Source organism: Carcharodon carcharias, chromosome 5 (assembly GCF_017639515.1).
Source record: "Carcharodon carcharias isolate sCarCar2 chromosome 5, sCarCar2.pri, whole genome shotgun sequence".
Lineage (NCBI taxonomy): Eukaryota > Metazoa > Chordata > Chondrichthyes > Lamniformes > Lamnidae > Carcharodon > Carcharodon carcharias.
In genome coordinates, this window is record NC_054471.1 from 118,623,194 (window position 1) to 118,647,071 (window position 23,878).

A 23,878-nucleotide genomic window follows, 5' to 3' on the forward strand; every position below is an offset into this window, starting at 1 on the left:
TCCACTGCTTTCTGGGGGAGAAAATTACACAAACCAATGACCCTTTGAGAGAAAACATTTTTCCTCATCTCTGTCTTTAACAGTAGACCCCTTATTCTTAACCTGTGCCCCCTGGTTCTAGTCTTTCCCATAAGTGGAAACATCCTGGTATCTACCCTATCATATTCCCTCAAGATCTTATATGTTTCAATAAGATCATCTCTTATTCTTCAATGGGTACAGGCCCAACCTGTTCAACCTTTCTTTATAAGATAAGCTCCTCATCCCAGGAATGAGTCGAGTGAACCTTCTCTGAACTGATTCGAATGCAATTATATCTTTTTTCAAATAAAGAGACCAAAATATAGTACCCTAGTTGTGGACCGGAATTTTCCAGCCTCGTTGGCGTTAGGTGTCATGGTGGGCGGGGGGGCGGAACAATATGGCAAGAAGGCCAAAAATTGGTTTTATGCTGTGTGAAACTGTTTTGCGATTGCCTGCTCACCTATCAATGGCTGGCTACGTTTCCCACTGCTGCACATCAGAAACAACACTTTAATACGTCTGCATCTAATTATAAGCCCTGCTCGCCAGAATCATCCCCCCTACATCAAATTTTCCAGCTACTTCGGCGTGACTTCAGAACAGCGTGCTTCATGACTGCCTTTAGAAGACATGCACCTGGTGACTTGAACTTCAAGGAGAACTCGGAGGTGAGTGCACATAACCTTGTGCAGCACACAAGTATCACCCATAGGACATCAAGGAAGAGGCACTGCACATTTGCCAGGGGCACAGGCAAATTACATTTTTCCCAGCTGGCTTTCAGTGCGATGTCAGGGCTAGGGCTCCAGTGTGGGTCAGGCCGGGGTGGGGGTGTGTGTGGAGCAAGGTAGTGCAGACGGTGTGAAAGAAATACTCAAGTACATGCCGGTGGGGTGGGGGGGGTGGTGGTGGTGAGAGAAGCGGCCACGCACTTGGAAAAGCTTGGTAAAACTGAGCATTCTTCTGCAGCTGAGACCATTCAGCAGCAGCTCCATTGACATGCTTGGAGTTGGGCCTCTGAAGCATTTCTGCCCGCTCAAGCAACGCAAAAGCATGAAAGTGCCACCAAATGCTCCAGATCTTTTCACCCCTCAGGTGCCGACTGCCAATGAAGATATGTTTTAGGGGGCAGTAGAGCAATTGGCTGTTGGGCAAGTTGTAAAATCCCTTTACAAAAGCTGGCCATGGCGCAGTCACTGGTGAGGTGCTCACAGCCCCTTGCAATGTCTTTATTAAGGTTTGGACTGGTATCCAATATGGTTCAGGCTAACAGTGCAGCTTACAGTGCGGGTTAGGAGAATGCCTGTGCCTGAGCTGAGAGCACAACATGCAGTCCAATGGCCGAAGCTGCCGCCAATCGGTCAAGTGAAGTAGGGCAGCTGTGAGTGGGGTTTCAGACAGCCAATGAGCGCAATACACACTGGCCATCCAAGTGGGGGTCAGCACTCTCCTGCATGCATGAAGGGGCCTTCAGATTTAACTAAGGGAGGTTATTAGTACACCCAAGCTAACCCACACATCTCTCTCTCTTTGATCCTGCAGGAAGAGAACATCAGGATCATGGAGCCTGGTGATTTAGTGGTGTGCCTCATGGCTTACAGGCAGCAGAGGAGAAGAAGAAGAGAGTGGTGGAGGTGCCTGGCTCGGCAAAGAGAGGAGCACCTCCCTCAAGATGAAGAGACAGCAGGGCCTGCTGCTCATGCAGCTGAAGATCCACAGCGAGCCGTCGCTTGTAGATGCTTTGCTAAACCCAGTGTCTATAGTTGGTGCCTGTCATTCCTGCAGATGACTAAGAGCCAGTGTCGCTGAAGACTGCGGATGTCTAGTGAACTGATCGGTCACATCTGCCACCTGCTGCAGGATTTGGCGCCACAGGGACATGGAGGACATCCACTGTCAGTGGCCATGAAAGTGACCGCAGTGTTCAATTTTTTATGCCTGTGGCTCCTCCAAGGGCTCCATAGGTGACTTGTGAGGGATCTTGCAAGCCTCTACACACTAATGTATCCAGAAGGTCATGGAAGCCATCTTTGCAAAGGCACAGTACTTTGTGCATTTCGCCCGAAATCAGGAAGGCCAGGAAGCAAGAACACTGGGATTTGTGCAGATCTCTGGTCTTCAACAGGTGCAGGGTGCCATTGACTGAACTCACGTGGTGCTCAGATCTCCGTGGCAGCAAGCAGTCAACTATGTTAATCACAAAGGTTTCCACTCGCTGATCGTTCAGCAGTTGTGCAACCACCACAAATACATCCTTAAAGCCTGCACAAGATTTCTAGGGAGTGTCCATGGCTCCTACATTCTTAGCAGACCTCAGATCCCTGACATCTTCCAGAGTCCAGAGAGGCCACAGGATTAGTTCCTCAGAGACAGGGGCTACCCACAGAGGACATGGCTGATGGTGGACGTGCGGCAGACTCATACTTCAGCAGAGCGACGCCGTAATGAGGCTCATGCTGCAACCCAGGCTTTGGTGGAGCAAACAATAGACATTTTGAAAATGTGGCTCTGGTGCCTCGAAAGGCCCAGCAGAGCACTGCAACACAGTCCACACAGGGTGTCACACATCACCATCGCTTCCTGCATAATCCACAACCTGGCGCTGCAACAGGGGGGAGGACCTGGCTGAGGAGATGGAGGAGCTGCATGTATTCTCCAATGAGGAGGACATTGAAGGGGATGGTGGTGTTGTCCTTGAAGGTGAGGATACTGGCAATGAGGCCATCGCACTGGCCAGATGAGGCATGTGCGATCGGGAGGCCCTCATAGCTGCAAGATTCGTAGAGGATGATGACGAGATGAAGTGTGGACAGTTCTGACATCCTTACCTTGCATCTGTAAATGTTTGACTCCTGTGTGGCTGATGGCAGCGCAGATACCCTCAATGCTCAGGCTCATGTCATGGACACACAGCAGAAGCCCTAATAGTCACTAGATTCCAGGAGGATGATGACAACATGCAGTGAGGACATTCCATAGATCTTCACACAGCCTCTGAGAATGTCTGATTCCTGTCTGGCCGAGTGCCGCTCGCTTGCTTCTGTGATCAGGGTCACATCATGGAGATGCAGCCGTGAAACTTTAAATGCACCTGATCCTTTGTTCACCTTCAGCACCTGACCCCTGCAGGAGCACAGCATCACTGGTCACAGATGCTGAAGAGATTTGGGCCAGCCCCATCTCAAAAGTGCTAAAAGCACACAGAGAGTATGGTGGAACTATGTGACATCTGCCCACAATATTCTGCCAGCAATGACCAGCACTGTCGAGGTGCAGGCATCAGTAATGTGTCCAGGGAGTGTGAAGCCGGACCATCACTTTGCTCTGAAGGTTACACACTGTACAGGGAAGAGGCCCTGGATTGAGACACCTGCCTTTATCTTGTGCAGGAACCAAGGTTTCACATCTGAGTGACATGAATACTGCTCATCATAGCAAGGAGCTATAGGCAAGGAGACATCCTTGGGAGTTTATTTACAATAGTGAACATTAAGTACAAGTCATTAACACCCATGCCCAGGCTGTGCAACTACACCTTCTTAACGCTTGGCCTAAATAGCCAAGTGGTTATAGTAGTGGGTTTGTAACCCCAAGATCAAGAGTTCAAATCTCACAATGGCCAAACTATGCAACAATGTAACCTCATCTGAAACAGATGGAAACGGGTTTGTACTCGAAAGAGTTACACCTTCTTAACGCTTGGCCTAAATAGCCAAGTGGTTATGGTAGTGGGTTTGTAACCCCAAGATCAAGAGTTCAAATCTCACAATGGCAAACTATGAAACAAAGTAACTTCATCTGAAACAGATGGAAACGTGTTTGTACTCAAAAGAGCTACATTCCTCGAAAGAGTTACAGCTTCTTAACGCTTGGCCTAAATAGTCAAGTGGTTATGGTACTGCTTGGCCTAAATAGCCAAGTGGTTATGGTACTGGGTTTGTAACCCCAAGATCAAGAGTTCAAATCTCACAATGGCAAACTATGAAACAATGTAACTTCATCTGAAACAGATGGAAACGTGTTTGTACTCGAAAGAGTTACACCTTCTTAGGCTTGGCCTAAATAGCCAAGTGGTAATGGTACTAGGCTTGTAACCCTAAGATCAAGAGTTCAAATCTCACACTGGTCAAACTATGAAACAATGTAACTTCATCTGAAAAACAGATGGAAATGTGTTTGTACTCGAAAGAGTTATAAACTGGCTTCAGCATTTTTTTTGGCTTGGCTGAAATAGCCAAGTGGTTATGGTACTGGGTTTGTAACCCCAAGATCAAGAGTTCAAATCTCACAATGGCAAACTATGAAACAAAGTAACTTCATCTGAAACAGATGGAAACGTGTTTGTACTCAAAAGAGTTACATTCCTCGAAAGAGTTACAGCTTCTTAACGCTTGGCCTAAATAGTCAAGTGGTTATGGTACTGCTTGGCCTAAATAGCCAAGTGGTTATGGTACTGGGTTTGTAACCCCAAGATCAAGAGTTCAAATCTCACAATGGCAAAACTATGCAACAATGTAACTTCATCTGAAACAGATGGAAACGGGTTTGTACTTGAAAGAGTTACACCTTCTTAACGCTTGGCCTAAATAGCCAAGTGGTTATGGTAGTGGGTTTGTAACCCCAAGATCAAGAGTTCAAATCTCACAATGGCAAACTATGAAACAATGTAACTTCATCTGAAACAGATGGAAACAGGTTTACTCAAAAGAGTATCAAGAGTTCAAATCTCACAATGGCAAACTATGAAACAAAGTAACTTCATCTGAAACAGATGGAAATGTGTTTGTACTCGAAAGAGTTACATCTTCTTAACTTTCCTAACCCTGCCATTACGTTTTGGTGCTCCCCAGACATCCACAGTGGAGGTAGAGGCAGCCTGCTGACTGCTATGCTCTGTCTATATGACCTTGACAGGTGACCTCTGGAGGGCTGGGACTTGGAGGGCCCCTTCCTGCTTTTGGGGACCTGCTGTGTGGCACTTGGCATCCTCCTCGGCCTGTGGAGTTGAAGCTTCTGGGGTCACGGGAACGGGGGATTTAGATGGGCTGGATAATCCACGACTCACCTGGGTGGATGGCCCCGGAGTGTGCACCTGCAGATCCTCCTCCCTATGGTTGCCCAAGGGCCCCTGGCTGACTCCTTGTGGAGAAGGGGAAGCTGGAGTGAGATTGAGCTGACCTGCACCCCTCTTGCATTGGCACTGTTGGAGGCCAACTATGGCATCAGCGATGGAGTTCAGCCCAGGCAGCAGAGCAGGACCGATGTCCTGGATCAAGGTCTCCATGGTGGCTGTCATCCTACCAGTGCTGACCTTGGTGCATTGGCATGCTGACATTATTACCTCAGACTGAAAATGGACCGGCTCCTCCATCGTGCGTTGCAATCTGATATGTTCGGTGGACATCCCTTCCTGATGTTCCTGAGCTTGCCTTTGCAGCTCCGGCAACTGAGGTATGACTGAGTCCAGAGGCTCCTCACCTGACTCGGACTCAGCAAATTGCTATCCTCCAGCAGTCCTGAGTGCCGGAAAACTGGCAAGTCCCTGCTGTGGACCAGACAGTGCAATATGCTCACCAGATTGTGATCCTGAGGCTATTCTAAATGGGACCCCACCGAGATGCTTGACTCTGCACTGGTGGGGGCTGTGGGTGAGCACTGTGACAGGTCTTCAATCAGGTTCTTCTTCCGAAGTGCCTTTGGGACTTGAGTCGAGGACCTGCCTCATGGACCCTCTCGGCTTCTTCCCAGATGTGCCTGTGAAAGCAAGGACAGATAATTATCGTGTGGCAGAGGACTGTGGAATAGGGGAACTCACATATAGCATAGCTATCTGATGGATGTTGCACTAGATCCTAACTTGGTTGAGCACCAGTGACCTCACCATCAGCACAGGAATGGTCCAGATCTTCACTGGCCAGCTGGATGATTCTATTTTCAAAGCCTGTGAGGACCTTGATTTCAGGCATTCCTCCACCAGTCTGTGACATCTCCCTTTTGTTGTGTGCCAGCTTGTCCTGCATGAAGACAAATGGAGAGAGTGTAAGCAGGACGCCTGCCAGACCAGGTGAAAAGGATGCCTGGCATGTGTGGTGGTGAGTGGTGCCATGGATTGGATGAGGACATGTTGTGTATGACAGTTGAAGGTGTGTTTGAGTGAATGGTGATGTCCCTTGAACCGGCAGTGAGTGAGGGCCCTGTTGATGTGTGATGGGTTTGTGAGTGTGTAAGTTGGGAGTGATGAGAAAAGTGATTTACCCTGGTGAAACAGATGAGATAATTCATTCTTTTTTGGCACTGGGTGGCTACCCTCTTTTGCAGGGTATTGGCACTGACCAGTGCTGAATGCTGCTGCCACCACCTCCCATGCTGAATTGGTGACCTTGCTTGCTGGTCTTTGCCATAATGGGGGTGGAGGACTTCACAGCAGGCCTCCACTGCGTCCAATGGGTGTCCGAAGGAGGCGTCGCTAAATTTGGAGGCAACATGTTACTCTCTTTGGCAGTCACGACTTTCCAGCAGTTTCCGATCCATTAGAGAGTGCTAACTCTGTGCAGGGCGGCCTTTAAATATGGTGCCCAGAATACCGACGGCCTGAGGTAATGGGGTGGTAGGCGAATCAGAGGCCGCCCGCCAATGATCCAGCATGTTTCCTGAGGTGGGACACGCCAAGAATGAGATAATATGGTGTGAAAAGCCGCCATTGCGGCCGGCAGGTAAAAGGTCCTTTTTCCTGCCCGCTATCACACTTTGCACAAATATGGGGCAATTCCGCCCTAGATCTAGAAGCTGAGAAGAAGCAAATACACAGTTTCTGCAGCTGTTACTGTTAGCTGAAGATAACATTGGTGGATCTGCACCACACAGACCGAGTTGAAAAGGTTCTGCAGATGTGTGCCATTTTTGGTGAAGACCATGCCCGTGGAACTCAGGTTCGCTGTGCACTCCTGTTGGCTGAGGATCAGGCTAGTTCTTAGGAGAGCAGCTAAAATTCTTCACAAGGAAGACAGTTTTGAAGGACTTTTATGACTGAGATTGATAACATACATGCTGGGTGGACTTTTGAGCCAATTCATAATATCTGTCCTGTTTGTCATTTAATGTGTAATTTATAGTATACGGGGATATATATATAGTAAATAGGGGGAAGCAAAGGCATTGTGGTATTGTAACTGGACTAATAATCTAGAGACTCAGGGTAATGCTCTGTAGACCTGGGTTTGAATCCCACCACGGCAGATGGTGGAATTTGAATTCAATAAAAATCTGGAATTAAAAGTCTAATGATGACCATGAAACCATTGTCGATTGTTGTAAAATCTCACCTGGTTCAATAATCTGAAAGAAATCTGTTGTCCTTACCTGGTCTGGCCTACATGTGACTCCTGACCCACAGCAATGTGGTTGACTCTTAAATGCCCTCTAAACAAGGGTAATTAGGGATGGGCAATAAATGCTGGCCTAGCCAGTGACATCCACATCCCTTGAGCAAATTTTTTAAAAACTGCAATTTACCTGTGATTTCATGTTTAACTTATGTTAATTGTGCGTTTGAGGGTATGGGTGCTTTAGCTAAGATAGCATTTACCTTGCTTTGATTGGCTATTGTATAGTGAAACTTCTTCTGTTTTAAACCATTGAATCTTGTGACTTTATTCTTTTAGTAAATAACTGGGATTTCAGATTTCTTTTTTCTAAAAAATGTCACTGGTCTGTACTGCGATCAAAACAATGCAAATAGCGACACTTCTTTGCACTGTTCCTCTGGAGCACTTATGTGACACCTCGCTGAATAGATGTCACTCTATTTGACCAAACAAAAGCAGAATACTTTGGATGCTGGAAATCTGAAATACTCCCAGGTCAGGCAGCATCTGTGGGGTGAGAAATGGAATTAATGTTTTGGGTCAACGACCTTCCTTCTGAACTTCTAATTAAGTTGATCAGCTTGAAGCTTCAGCTGCACTAAACAAATCTTCATTCCTCGCTGGAAGTGGAGATTGCATGTGCGTGATAAACACTAATTGCAGGACAAGATAGCAAACAATAAGGGGGAGTAAACCTGCATGGGAGGAGAGCTGGAAACTTTCTACCCTGAAATGCATACTTGGGATTGAAAGCATACAGGAACAGAAAAGCAAAATTTGGAGGCCACCTTCAAGATCTTGGCACAAAACATCCTTTACTTATTAGACCTTCTCACCTGACTCACTTACACTCACACAGGCTCATGCACATCAGGACAAGCCTATTTGACCCACGTTTTTATGATGTAATATTTTAAGAGGTGTTTTTAAACATACATTCCTATTAGTAAAAAAGAACATAATATCCAATAGCAACCAACAGGGTGCATGATACTGTCACAGACACAAGCATAAACATATACCATTGCCAATAAAGGAGCAAGAACTTGTTATGTAAATGTAGGTTCTTTCTTTCTTGTGGCCTGGAAAACAGGCATTCATCTGCATGCATGTCAATGGGGTGGAACCCTTTGTGACTCTTCAATGGCATGAGATTTTGTGTAGTCCAGAAAGCCATATTGGACCCAGTGACAGCCTGGACTTTGGGAAATCATGCATTTCAAAAGAACTGCAGTGCTTTATTATTTTCCTGCCAATCGACCAAGGAGAAAGTACTGAAGGTGTTTGATCTGATGAACAACACATTTCTCAGCTGCTTATTACATTTGTGCTCTGTGGATCGACTGAGTTGTTTGGAAAAGGTCAGAGGCACAACATATCACTTTTCAGATTACCATCACAGCCATTGGCAAGGCTGCCTCTGTTGATCATTGTTTACTATTCACATTCCAACAAATGGTGCAGCTTAAAGCAATTTTATCATACAATTCACTTTAACTCTGTCACAGCAACAAATGAATTCAAACCCAGTTCTAGACACATAAATGATGTTCTATTTTATTTGAATAAAATTGTTGCAATTCTGCGCTTCAGGGAGTTTTTACTGTGCACACCCCATGCGCATGTGCGAACTTCAGCGCTCGTGCTCCTCCTGCCCTCACCCCAGCAGCGCTGAGTGCTGCAGTGCATGTTTCATTGCTGACTGGCCATTAATTGGCCAGCCAGTGTGAAATTGCGGTCGGGGCCCGATGGCAGGCAACGGTTTGTTTCCCGTCCACTCCCGTGCCCGCCCAACGAGAGCAAAACTCTGCCCTATGTGTCAGCCTGTCTAGTGCAAATCGAAGAGACTTGCTGATGGTCAGACCAGCAAGCTCCGATAACTGGTAAAAGCAAACTAACTTATAGTTCAACACAACAGTCACATACTGTTTATTTTCAAAGCCTTAATAACTATTGTAAAAATATATACTGTAATTAACTCTGTATTTTTATTATTTAATAAATGTACTTGGCAGTTAAAGCAAAGGTCAGAGTGTTGTGTAGTGAAATAAAGAGGATGATAAAATAAGTAGCTGAAAGAAACTGATTTTCTCTTTAATCCAGGGACGTGCTATGAATTTTATCCAGATACCTAGACAAGTGGAAATATTTGCTGAAACAAAGAGCTGGATTTTATACTGCAAGCTGGAAGTTTGAAGATGGGATGTGTGTGGAGGGCGGGGTGGGCACGTAAAATCCAGAGGGTGACCATCCTCCTGCCTACCCGCCCACCCCATCTATCTGAAATGATATGGGGGGACTGGTAGGCATCCAGTGGCCCACTCACCCTTGGGCCTTTTGAGACCCTTAATGGCCACTAAATAGCCTTATCCCAGTGCCGCTGTTATTTTACCCATGGAGCGGGTAGGCTCCAAGCCAGTCAGGAAGCCCAGCAGCTTTAGCTGAGGGTTTGGGGAACCCCTTTATGAGTCTCTGGGCCCACTGGAGACACTACGCACCCCTCAAGATCATCCCCCCCGGTCTCTCGAACCTGGATCCCCCACCCTCCTTGGCGAGACCCCAACCCCGAACTTACTTTGGCTCAGCATTGGGGACTGCCTGTAGTCTCAGCAGTGGCCACCAATCACAGTGGCACTGCTGAGACTAAAGAGCTACCAGCCATTCAATTGGATCAGCTGTTGGGACCATAGGCAGGTTCCGCACCCCCAACTTCTTAGCATAAAATCCAGCCCCTAATATGCTATATCACACTTGAGACATGAATGAGACATAGAAGCCAAAAGCTTGAGTGAAAAATAATAAAGAAATCCAAAAACATAACAGCTCAAGACTGACTCTCCTAGTGAAACAAAGGGTGGAATTTTAACGGTGGCATGCCCAACCCAGAAATCTGCACCACCTCCATTTTCTTGCTTTTCCCCATTTGCCAAACAATTACAATTGAAATTTAAGGTACCAGTGAGGTGCACAGGAGACACACTTGATTCCGCAGCAGGGGAAGCTTTTGATTGGTGAAACCCGCCATCAGTCAATGATGCTGCAGCAATGGGCAGGCTGTAAAACAGCATCGTGACCAAAGAAGGGGACTCTGCATCAGGGCCAAAACTTTCCTGCCCGACTCCATTGCAATTAACATAAAACATGGTGGGAAGATGGTGGCCTAGTGGTAATGTCACTAGATTAGTAATCCAGAGGCCCAGGCTAATATTCTGGGGATATGGTTTCAAATCTCACCATGGTAGATGGTGGAATTCGAACTAATAAATCTGGAATATAAAGTCTTAGTAATGGTGACCATGGCCTGAGTTTTTCGCTTGTAGGGTGTGCGTGATCAGCAAGCCCGGGAGTGGACAGTAAACAGGCCCCCGGCCATGATTTCATGCTGGTTGGCCAATTAACAGGCAGCCAGCGTGAAATACATGCTGAGAAAGGCTCAGCACAGTCGTTGGGGGGCGAGAAGAGGGCGGGTACTGACGTCACCTTGGGCGCTGGTGAGCACTTCCACTGAGTTTCCTGAATGCAGACAGCTGCCTTAGGGAGCTGAAGACCTCCACAGAATAAATGAAACAGCAATAATGCTGCAAAGTAAGTCCATGTGGCACAATCAAGGATCTGAAAGCATACCTCATAAAAAAACAGTCCCCAGATATCTCTTTTTATTTTTTTTTTCCCCACGGAGATTTCATCTCCATCGCCCCCCTAGATCGAGATTTGAGCAAAAACGTAAAGGCCGCCTGGCCGATTGGCCCATCCACCAACCGTAAAAGTGAACAGGCCACGAAAAATTGTTTTCATTTGCCTCCTTAATGGGCTTAATTGTTGGCGGGCGTGTTTCCAACAGCGTGTGTGACCGCTGAGCAAGATATCATGCGAGTGCTCCATGACATTCGGACACTCGCTCAAAGTCATCTTGCGCTATTTTGTGGCTGGACACGTTGGGCCTGCACCTGCCCACGGGACGTCAAACTCTGGCCCATGAAACTATGATCGATTGTTGTTAAAAACCCATCTGGTTTATTAATATCCTTTAGGAAAGGAAATCTGCTGTCCTCACCTGGTCTAGTCGACATGTGACTCCAGACCCACAGCAAATTAGTTCACTTTTAACTGCCCTCTGAAATGGTCCAGCAAGCCACTCAAGGGCAATTAGGGATGGGCAACAAATGTTGGCCTTTCCAGTGACATTCACATCCCATGAAAGAATTAAGAAACTCATATTGAAAACACAAAGGTGGAAATTTTCAAATTTAAATTTCACTTTTAAATATTTCACATTACTTTGGTCTTTATTCATGAACGCATCATCATTATTTGTTGAGATTAGCTTAGTCAGAGAGTGAAATGCCATGGCTCATGGTTGGCATGCATTGATAGTTACAGGGTTGTAAGGGATATTTCCTTTATTGTGGAAGAAACAATGTGTTTTTGCATTCACTTGTAACTGAGTATATATGTTAGAGTTCAGTGTTGTACTTGCCACTCTGTGGGATATGGCTGAACTTTCAGACTCAGCTGGTCCTCCCTTCTATGCATTGTGAAGAACATTGTCCAAGATCACTTTCAGTGGGGATAATTGAAATGAAGTAGGTGAAATCAAAGCCCTGTAAGGATTTGGCCAGCCAATGCCCCGAGATGGACCCACATGTGGACTGTACTGACTCCACCCTTTGGGCCCCTTATTTTTTCACCTTGACTGACTCTCAATACTACGACCAGGCCACAAACAAGATGCCAGGCCCTTCCCACTTCATTCCTCCATGCCCCTGATCTACCCTCTGTCCTCCTTGGATCTCTATTCCTCTCCTCCAAGCACCTGAAACCAGTCACCCCACACGGCACATTTTCCGCTCTTGTAGGCTCCATAAAATTCCTCCCAAAGTCTGTGAACGGAGGAATCCACATATATTCCCTGGTAGACATGCAAATGTTTGTACATATAGCCACATAGATAAAAACAGGTATGGGCAGTCCTCGTCTGCTTCAAACTGGCTTATGAGCGCATCCTTTCATCCTATCTTTTTTGCCTCCAAAAATGCAAATAGAACCTACCTTTCAGTCATATTAATTTTAAAAATAAGAAACAAACAGCAATGAAAAATCTAGCAAGATTTAAGTGGCTGCTCTTTGTTAACTATTTTAAATGGGAACTCCTACCAGCAGAATATGAAATCTTGCTATCAATTTCCCATCTACAGCACAGGAAAATTGCAGAGTGAAAAATCATACCGTTATAATCTTGTCTTTATTGTCACATGAATTCAAATCTCGTGAGAAAGCGATGATTGTGTGTGTATTATTTTCCATGCCATACTCAAGGCGATAATCCTGACGGTGGTCCTCATTCAGTTTTCCATCGAAGTTCAATGTATTATAATCCTATTAGAATATAAATAAGATGATGGATTGCAATATCATGGATTAATTCTGTGGAATCTCACATTTAGGATAAAATCTATAATTATGCTGCAGCTTTTATATCTAAGTGATCTGATGCTTTCAGTGGAGAATGGCACTTGTAGGGTGCACACCTTTGATCTGCTGTGCATGTGTTATGGACTTGATTTTCCAGACAGGTTTCTCATAAGAAACAGTACACTTTATTTACAGGGCTTCAGCAGCAGTTACGTGTTTCCATCAAACTCCACAACTAGACAAAACCTCGCAACCCCCAAGGTTACCCAAGCTTAGGGCTGATTCGTTCAGACTGTCATGTGATATTACACAATAAAATACGTCTTAAAGCTACAGTTACCACATTCCTCCCCTTTTTTTTTACAATTTATATTCACAAGAACAACTACATTCATGACATTATAAATATATATATATGGGTTATGAAATTATAAATTCAGTCTCTCAGGTGGTTTTCTGATCCATAAGGCTATAAGACATAGGAGCAGAAATTAGGCCATTCAGCCCATTGAGCCTGCTCTGCCATTCAATCACGGCTGATAAGTTTCTTAACCCCATTCTCCCACTTTCTCCCCGTTACCTTTGATCTCCTTACCAATCAAGAACCTATCTATCTCAGTCTTAATTACACTCAATAACCTGGCCTCCACAGCCTTCTGTGGCAATGAATTCCATAGATTTACCACTCTCTGGCTAAAGAAGTTTCATCTCATCTCTGTTCTAAAAGGTCTTCCCTTTACTCTGAGGCTATGCCCTTGGGTCCTAGTCTCTCCTACTAATGGATCCGGGTGGAACATCGTAGCTCCACGACTTTAGAATCTCTTACTGAATCTTCATTTTCTGGAACCGCAGCAACATCAGGTATCTCCTTAGGCACAGGCAGTTCCCTTAGGCACAAACAGTTCAGTGTTATCTACTCTGACACAGATGTCTGGTATGTCTATCCTTGGTTGATCAATCACAACTGGGACCATAGGTTCTACAATGGTTACAGGTGGAACAACGGCTTGTTGGGGTATCTTCCTTCTGCTCAAATGATCAATGTGTTTTCAGGTGATCCGGCCCTCCACTTCCACATGGTGTGATGATGGTCTGGCCACAGAAGCTATTCCACCAGGTAACCAACTTGATTCACCACTGAAATTTAGTACAAATACTGTTTCACCAACAGTAAGTTCTCACTCTTGACTATGCAAATCATGAGTCATTTTTTGATCCCCTTGACAGTTCTCTACCTTCCCCTCCAAACTGAGAAGTACCAAGTTTAATCTTGTACAAAGGCAGCACTTCGTAAGTAATTCTGAAGGTGTTGAAACTGTAGTAGCGTGGGCCGTCTGAAACAAAAACAGGAAATACTGGAAAAACTCAACAGGCCTAACAGCATCTGTGGAAAGAAAAACAGTTTAACATTTCGAGTCTATGCGACTCTTCTTCAGAGCTAAAGAGAAGTAAAAATTTGATGATATTTATTCTGTTTAAGGGGGGTGTGGAGCAGGTGAAGCTGGATAGAAGGCCAGCAAAGGTGGGGATAAAGGAGAGATTGACAAAGATGTCATGAACAAAAGGACAAAGGGGTGTTAATGGTAGTGGTTCTAGCGAAAGAAGGTGCTGATGGCAGCATTAAGGTCAGAAAGCAGAATGTGATAATAGCAGGACAAGGGTAAGCACTCTGAAAAGAACAACATGAACAAGTGACAGATGGCCCTTGTGGATGTGGGGTGGAGGGAGGTGACGATGGTGGGAACAAAAAATCAAAAATTGGGTAAAAGGTAGGGATAAAACAATGAATAAAAATGAAAATAAAAATAAAAGTAAGTGGATAAAAAAAAGAAATAAAAAATAAAAATGAATATTGAAAAAAGGGGATAAAAAAGGGGTAAGGGCGGAGAAGAGAGTTCATGATCTGAAGTTGTTGAACTCAATATTAAGTCTGGTAGGTTATAAAGTGCCTAATCAGAAGATGAGGTGCTGTTCCTTCAGTTTGCGTTGGGCTTCACTGGAACATTGCAGCAGGCCAAGGGCGGACATGTGGGCATGAGAGCAGGATGTGTGTTGAAATGGCAAGCAACAGGAAGTTCTGGGTCATACTTGCGGACAGACTGAAGGTGTTCTGCAAAGCTGGCACCCAGCCTGAGTTTGGTCTCTCCAATGTAGAGGAGGCCACATTGGGAGCAGCGAATGCAGTAGACTAAATTGAAGGAGGTGCAAGTGAAGTGCTGCTTCACCTGAAAGGAATGTTTGGGTCCTTGGATGGTGAGGAGGGAGGAGGTAAAGGGGAAGGTGTTGCACCTTCTGCAATTGCATGGGAAGGTGGCATGGGAGGGGGAATGAAGTGTTGGGGGTGATGGAGGAGTGGGCCAGGGTGTCCCGGAGGGAACGATCCTGACAAAAGAAGTGAAGGAAGATGTGTTTGGTGGTGGCATCATGCTGGAGTCGGCAGAAATGGCAGAGGATGATCCTTTGAATGCAGAGGCTGGTGGGGTGAAAAGTGACGAAAAGGGGGAACCTATCATGGTTCTGGGAGGGAGAGGAAGGTGTGAGGGCAGAGGAGATGGGTCAGACACAATTGAGGCCCTGTCAACTACAGTGGGTGGGAAACCCCTGTTAAGGTTTATACTTATTTTTATTTATTTTCATTTTTATTCATTGTTTTATCCCCACCTTTTATTCCATTTTCAATCTTTTTTCCCACCACCGTCCCCTCCCTCCACCCCATCTTACCTTAATGCCACCATCAGCACCTCCTTTAGCTAGTACCACCACCATTAACAGCTCTTTGTCTTTTTGTTCATGATATCTTTGTCAATCTCTCCTTTGCCCCCACCTATCGCTGGCCTTCTACCCAGCTTCACCTGCTCTACTCCCCCTACACAGTAAAAATTTCAGCACATTTTTACTTCTCTTTAGCTCTGAGGAAGAGTCATATAGATTCAAAATGTTAACTCTGTTTTTCTCTTCAGAGATGCTGTTACACCTGCTGAGTTTTTCCAGCATTTTCTGTTTTTGTTTCAGATTTCCAGTATCCGCAGTATTTTGCTTTTATCTTAGTGTGGAGTGGTCATCCATTATCTTTTTTGAACCATCTTTCATCTTGTCTTCTTCTGTCTACAACAGAGTTTAGTCTCGTCCTTCATTTTGACAGATTTCTCTCAGGCGAAATCTCAACGTATTTCCATTCAGGGATTGAGATATCTAATGCTTCATCACCCACTTGCATTTTGGAAAGTTCCACGACTTATCCTTCTAAAGCCTCTTTTGTTTTACTCAGCTAATTCTCCAGCTCTTCTGTCTCCTTCTTGTATCTGCTGGCTTCCTCCTGGAACCTTGAACATTGCTGCGGCTTCTCTGCCAACTGGTTCTTCAGATTGTTCAGAATGACGTTAAATTTATTCTGCTTCTCTTCGTAATTTTCCAGAAGTACAAACTTTGACCTGAGGGATCCTTGTAGTGTGTGAAGGTCTTTCAACAGGTTTTCCTTTTCTTTGTGAAGGTCACTTGCTTTGTCTTGAATTCTGTAATTCAGCAGAGTCTCCTTGAGTTTCTTCTGCAGTTCTTCCATGCTGCTGTTTAAGACAGTCTTCATTTCCTCAGGTTACTGAATGGCTACACACTCCTTTCATACCTTAAGGTCCAAGCTCATTCTGGAGTACCTTGCCTTGTTCCTTTCCCAACTCAGGAACTCTTCCTGCTTCCTTTTGAAATCTCATTGGCCAATCAAGGTTAATTTCCCTCAACCAACTATGACCTAGAAGGCTTGGTCCTTCACCTTCCATTACAATCAGAGGGAGCTGTGCTGTCTGGTGCTTGAAATAAACAGGTACAGTGGTAATACCTTTCACTTGTATGGCTTCACCAGTTTTCAATTTGGCTGAAGTCTGCTTCATATTCAGTTGTTGAGTATCCATGTTTAAATATTTGAATGTATGCTCTCGTACTACAGTGGATGAAGCACCAGTATCCACTTTCATAATCAAAGGTTTTCCATTGTCTTGCACAGTAACAGTGATTGGCTTTGTTTTCCCTATTTTCACATTGAGTAGAGAATAAACATCGAAATTAGTTTCTAGTTTCTAGTCCTTTCACATTATGTACATCAATCTGTTTAGTTTGCTGCCTGGGAGTCTATCTCAATCTTGCTTTACATTGCTTCGGTGTGTGCCCGCTTCTATGACAATGATGGCACTCCACCTCTTTAAAGCGGCAAGTTTCAAGGATATGGTTACTTCCACATTGGTAACAATTCATTTTCAGATTTGCTGCTGAGCTGTCTCCTATATATTTTTAAAAAATTTTCGGGTAGTAGGGGCTGTCTCCAGCTTCGTGGCTGACTCCCTCATTTTCACACCACACACAGTGGTCTGTTCCAGTCGCAACTGGCAAACAGCGCCATTTTGTACACTCAGCAAGGCCTGCAAATCCTATGTACATAATGTGGAAGAACTAGAAACCACTAATTTCGATGTTTATTCTCTACTCAATGTGAAAATAGGGAAAACAAAGCCAATCACTGTTACTGTGCAAGTCAATGGAAAACCTTTGATTATGGAAGTGGATACTGGTGCTTCATCCACCTGTAGTGCGAGAGCATACATTCAAATATTTAAACATATTCAACAATTGAATATGAAGCAGACTTCAGCCAAATTGAAAACTGGTGAAGCCATACGAGTGAAAGGTATTACCACTGTACCTGTTTATTACAAGCACCAGACAGCACAGCTCCCTCTGATTGTAGCGGAAGGTGAAGGACCAAGCCTTCCAGGTCATAGGTGGTTGAGGGAAATTAACCTTGATTGGCCAATGAGATTTCAAAAGGAAGCAGGAAGAGTTCCTGAGTTGGGAAAGGAACAAGGCAAGGTACTTTCCATCGCAAGTGCTATTTCCAATGCTCTTTTAAAATCAATATTTACTTCAGCTAAAAACTGTGGTTCAACAGCTTCATCGTGCACACCGCAGACCAAACAATCCTTAATCTTTTAGGGTCTCCCCGAAGTCACAATGTTCAGTTAGCTGTTTCAACTTCACCACGTATGTTGCTATGGTCTCCCCTGGGGCTCTTACTCTTGAATTAAATTTGAAACTCTACATGATTACGGAGGGTTTATGTTGAAAATGACCCTTTCTGAGATCTACCAATTCACTGAAGGTCTTCCAATTGAAGCATTCGGGGCTGTTCAACTACGGATTGAATTAAAAATTTTACTCCCACAGATGCTTGGGAGAATTGTTTCCTTTTCTCCTCCTCTGTTATTTCATTTGCTTGGAAAATGAAATCGAGGCGTTCCATATATTGACTCTAACCCTCTGTAGATGAGTTGAAGGGGTCAATCCCACCAAAAAGTGGCATGCCTAGAGAGTATATTCTCTTTTTCTTCTGTTTAAAACAAGATACTCACATTGACTGGGCAAGGGACAGCGCTGGAACCAATTTATCCTTGTTGCCAGTTGGTGAACTTTATTTATAGGACTTAGCAGCAGTTACATGCTTCCATCAAGATCCACAACTGGACAAAAACTCCCACCTAAGGTTTCCTGTGCTTAGGGCTGATTTGTTCACACTGTCATGTGATATTACACAGCACAATAAGTCTTAAAGCTACAGTCACCAAATTCCTTAAAGCTACAGTTACAACAGCACAATTTCATATCAGTTAGAAATAGTGGACTACAAAACATGTGTTGAATGGTTACAGTCTCTACAGATATACTTCCTGGATCAAGGAAACACCCATGGGGCAGAATTTTCTCTTTGGCGAGTGAGGGCGGGCCTGCAAGCCGACATGTAAAATGACATGCGGCGACATTGGGCATGCGTCCCGATATCACCGCACATCATTCCAATCTTCCATTCAGCGGGCGCATGCCAGAGACGGCTGTGCGACCGCCAAACTGTGAATGGCCTGTTAAGGCCATTAATAAACCAATTAAACTAATTGACAGGTCTGCCTGTCTGACCTTAAGGTTGGTGGGCAGGCAAAAAGCCCAAGCAATAGAGCGCAGGCCCCGACTCTCCCTCCCCTCCCTGCCCGGTCTGGTAGCACTGAGCGCTACCAGGCACGTGTTACGCTGGGCGGGCCCTTAATTGGCCCCTCGATATAAAATGATAGCACGTCACCGATCACGGGCGGCGATCGGCTCTGCGCCTGCCCGCGCCCACTCCCGACTGGCCCGCCTGACAGGCAGAAGATTCTGCCCCATGGAGTCTAAGCTGTTGGACTGTTGGCCACGAGGAGGGTGGTGATGGTGGGGAAATCAAAAGCAGGGAGATAGGAAGGCTCAGAGGTATGAAACATCTTGAAGGGGAATGAATGAGTTAATTTACTGTCCATTATTTTTATCAATTAATTAAATCCCAGGTCACATTCTGTCTCCTGTTATTGCACAACCTGGGTCCTGCAGGCACTGGTAGGAGGCTGGTGGGGGTTGGGGGGGGCGGTAGAGAAATGAAGTGGGAAGACAGGTTGGCGTGCCCATCATCTTCACGTCACCATGGCGGTTTACCAGTGGCAGGGAAGGTCAAGGATAGCGCCCCCAACCAGAGGCCCGTTGACCCAATTAGGTGGCCAATTAAGGACCTCTTCCTGCTGCTACTGGCATTTTACCAGCTGTGGTGGGGGTCCTCCACCACATGGGCAGAGCTCCTGTTGAACACCAACACTGTAGGCTTGGGGAACACTCCTAATTGAGCACTCTGTGAGCATGGAGGGGCCCCTGGGCAGCAATGGCCACGCCTGGAGCAAAACACTCCCCTTCCCTCACCAACCACTCACTTGCCCCTGGCCAAGACTTGCCTTACTACGAGGGCAATGTCCACCACTAAGTCCTCTTGGCTAAGTGCAGTCCCAGCAGTGGCCACTGATCCTGATGACGCTGCTGCAACTAAAGGGCTGCCGGCCCTCTAATTGGCCAGCAGCTCTTGGAGGCAGGCTTTCAGCTTTTAAATGTACAGGGTGCCCGATAGCAGCTCATTAGCTGCAAGAAAGGAACAAAATCCAGCCTTGGCGAGGTTTCCCCTGAGCTTTCTGGTCTTCCTTGGACCATCACCACCCCCACAAAATCCAGCCCCACAGCTCCTAAAGTTGTTGCACATTTGGTGCGTGAACAGTTTTTTTTTATATTCAAACTATCTACTCCAGGCTTGTCCAGGCTTTTCGCTCGGGGGCCACATTTCCATTTTTTAATCACTCAAAGGCCCAATGAGCAAATTTTGCAAAGATAAGGTTTGGCACAACTTTAAACTGCATTTCAAAAAATAAGCATTAAGGAAAGAAACAATTGCTGAGCAAAAATAAAGCAATGTCATAGCGTTAAGTTGTTAAGTTAAAAAAAATGAGTATTTAATAAAAATGATCAGAATGTGAGATGGTCAGAGTGTGGATGCCAGGCTCATACCCAGGCTCAGGGTGCTCACTCACTCACTCCCTCACCCGCTGTGAGTGGGTGAGTGTGTGTGTGTTGATTAGTGGTGGTGAGAGTGAGTGAGAAGCCTCAAACTGGGAGTAAAGCAGACACATACTTAATCTCTCTCACTCACTCACGCAAACACACACGCACACACACGTACAATTTCTCACTCCCACTCGCACTCACTCTCTCACTCCCACCCACATCGACAGTGCTATCAAGCAACAGTTGCTTAGCAATAACCTGCTCACTGATGCCCAGTTTGGGTTCCACCAGGGCCACTCAGCTCCTGGCCTCATTACAGCCTTGGTTCAAATATGGACAAAAGAGCTGGACTCCCGAGGTGAGGTGAGAGTGACTGCCCTTGACATCAAGGCAGCATTTGAATGAGTATGATCCTAGCAAAACTGGAGTCAATGGGAATCAGGGGGAAAACTCTCCACTGGTTGGAGTCATACGTAGCACAAAGGAAGATGGTTGTGGTTGTTGATGGCCAACCATCTCAGCCTCCTGCAGAAGTTCCTCAGGGTAGTGTCCTAGGCCCAACCATCTTCAGCTGCTTCATCAATTAACTTCCTTCAATCATAAGGTCAGAAGTGGGGATGTTCGCTGATGATTGCACAATGTTCAGCACCATTCGTGACGACTCAGATACTGAAGCAGTTCATGTTCAAATGTAGCAAGACCTGGACAATATCCTGACTTGGGCTGACAAGTGGCAGTAACATTCATGCCACACAAGTGCCAAGGAAATAACCATTTCCAACAAGAGAGAATCTAACCATCGCGCTTGACATTCAATGACATTACCATCACTGAATCCCCCACTATCAACATCCTGGGGGTTACATCGACCAGAAACTGAACTGAAATAGCCATATAAATACGGTGCCTACAAGAGCAGGTCAGAGGTTAGGAATCCTGCGACGAGTAACTCACCTCCTGATTCCCCAAAGCCTGTCTGCCATCTACAAGTTGGGAGTGTGATGGAATACTCCCCATTTGCCTGGATGAGTTCAGCTCCCACTCATGAAGCTTGACATTGTCCAGGACAAAGCAATCCGCTTGATTGGCACCACATCCACAAACATTCACTCCCTCCACCACTGACACACAAAAGCAGCAGTGTGTACCATCCACAAGATGCACTGCAGGAATTCAGGAATTCACCAAGGCCCCTTATACAGCACCTTCCAAACTACTACTACCATCTAGAAGGACAAGGGCAGCAGATATTTGGGAACACCACCATCTGTAAGTTACTCTCCAAACCATGCAACATCATGACTTGGAAATATATCGCTGTTCCTTCAATATCGCTGGGTCAAAATCCTGGAACTCCCTTCCTAACAGCACTGTGGGTGTAGCTACACCACATGGACTGCAACGGTTCAAGAAGGCAGCTCACCACCGCCTTCTCAAGGGCAATTAGGGATGGGCAATAAATGCTAGCTTAGCCAGCGAAGTCCACATCACGTGAATGAATAAAAGAAACGCTCATGCTCTCACTCGTGCACGCACACTCACACAGTCACTCTCACACCCCCACACACACACGCTCACTCTCTCACACCCCCACACACACACGCTCACTCTCTCACCCCCACACACAAACGCTCATGCTCTCACTCGCGCACGCACACTCACACAGTCACTCTCTCACACCACCACACACATACGCTCACTTTCTCTCCTAGACACACACCCTTCTCACTCCCTCATTCTCCCACACTCTCACCCTCTCTTTCCCCCACACACACTCTCACTCTCGCACTCCAAAACACACACACACTCACTCTCTCATTACCCCACACACAAACGCTCACTCTCTCACTCCCACACACACACCCTTCTCACTCTCTCATTCTCCCACACTCTCACCCTCTCTCTCCCCCACACACACTCTTACTCTCTCACTCCAAAACACACACACACTCACTCTCTCATTACCCCACACACATACACTCACTCTCTCTCCTACACACACACTCAATCACCCTCTCACTCCCCCACACAGATCATGCTCACTCTCACTCCCACACACACACGCTGGCTCTCTCACTCCCACACACACACGCTGGCTCTCTCACTTCCACACACACATTCTCTCTCACTCCCAAAACACACTCTCTCCCCACTCCCACAAGCACTCTCTCTCTCTCACTCCGACAAACACACTCTCTCTCTCTCACTCCCACGAACACACTCTCTCTCTCACCCCCATAAACACACTCTCTCTCTCTCTCACTCCCACAAACACAATCTCACACTCTCACTCCCACAAACACAATCTCACTCTCACTCCCACAAACACACACTATCTCACTCTCCCTTCCCACACACACACCCTCACTCCCACACAAAAGCACGCACTCCCACTCGCACGTGCAAACACACACACACACAATCACTCTCTCACGCACACACACGCTCACTCTCTCACTCACACACACAAAGGCTCACACTCTCACTCCCCCACAAACACACGCTCACTCTCACTTCCCCATACATAGATGCACACTCTCTCACTCCCACACACACACACGCTCACTCTCTCACTCCCCCCCACACACACGCTCATTCTCTCACTCCCCCACACACACACGCTCACTCACTCACTCCCCCACACACACAGGCTTACTCTCTCAATTCCCCACACACACACGCTCACTCTCTCACTCCCCCACACACACACACGCTCACTCTCTCACACCCCCACACACACACGCTCACTCTCTCACTTCCCTACACACACACGCTCATGCTCTCACTCCACCAGACACAATCTCACTCTCTCACGACCCCCCCACACACACACACTCTATCATTCCACACACACGCTCATTCTCACACACCCCCACACACACTCTCACTCTCTCACTCCCCCAACACACACACTCTCTCACTTCCTCACACACACACTCTCACTCTCTCACCCCCACAAAAACACACGCACTCCCACTCGCATGCGCAAACACACACACACACTCACTCACTCTCCCACACCCCCCACACACACACTCGCCCACTCCCACACATACACACGTTCATTCTCTCACTCTCCCACATACACACGCTCACTCTCTCACTCCCCAACACACACCAGTTCACTCTCTCACACACACACGCTCACTCTCTCAGTCGCACACACACACACGCTCACTCACTCCCACACACACACACGCTCATTCGATCATTCGCCCACACACACACGCTCACTCTCTCAATCCCCCAAACACAAACGCTCACTCTCTCATTCCACCACACACAGACACACACTCTCTCACTCCACCCCCCCCCACACACACACACACACAGACTCACTCAACCTCTCACTCAGCCACACACACACGCTCACTCTCTCAATCCCCCAAACACAGATGCTCACTCTCTCACTCCCCAACACACAGATGCTCACTCTCTCACTCCACCCCAACACACACACACACAGACTCAGTCAACCTCTCACTCAGCCACATACATACGCACACTCTCTTACTCCCCCACACACACTCGCTCGCTCACTCACTCCACCACACACACAGGCTCACTATCTCACTCCACCAAACACACACGCTCACTCTCTCAATTCCCCATACACACACGCACACTCTCTCACTCCCCCACACACACATGCTCACTCTCCCACTCCCCCACACACACACGCTCACTAT

The 23,878-nt window shown here is 46.4% G+C and overlaps 1 protein-coding gene across 1 annotated transcript in view; it reads right to left on the minus strand.

Annotated features, from left to right (window-relative positions):
* The window catches only part of moxd1 (monooxygenase, DBH-like 1), a 265,555-nt gene that overhangs the window by 52,864 nt on the left and 188,813 nt on the right, over nucleotides 1-23,878 (minus strand). The window contains exon 2 of the mRNA XM_041187254.1: nucleotides 12,615-12,764. Within this exon, the coding sequence (XP_041043188.1) occupies nucleotides 12,615-12,764 (150 nt within the window). The remainder of the gene's footprint in view (nucleotides 1-12,614; nucleotides 12,765-23,878) is intronic.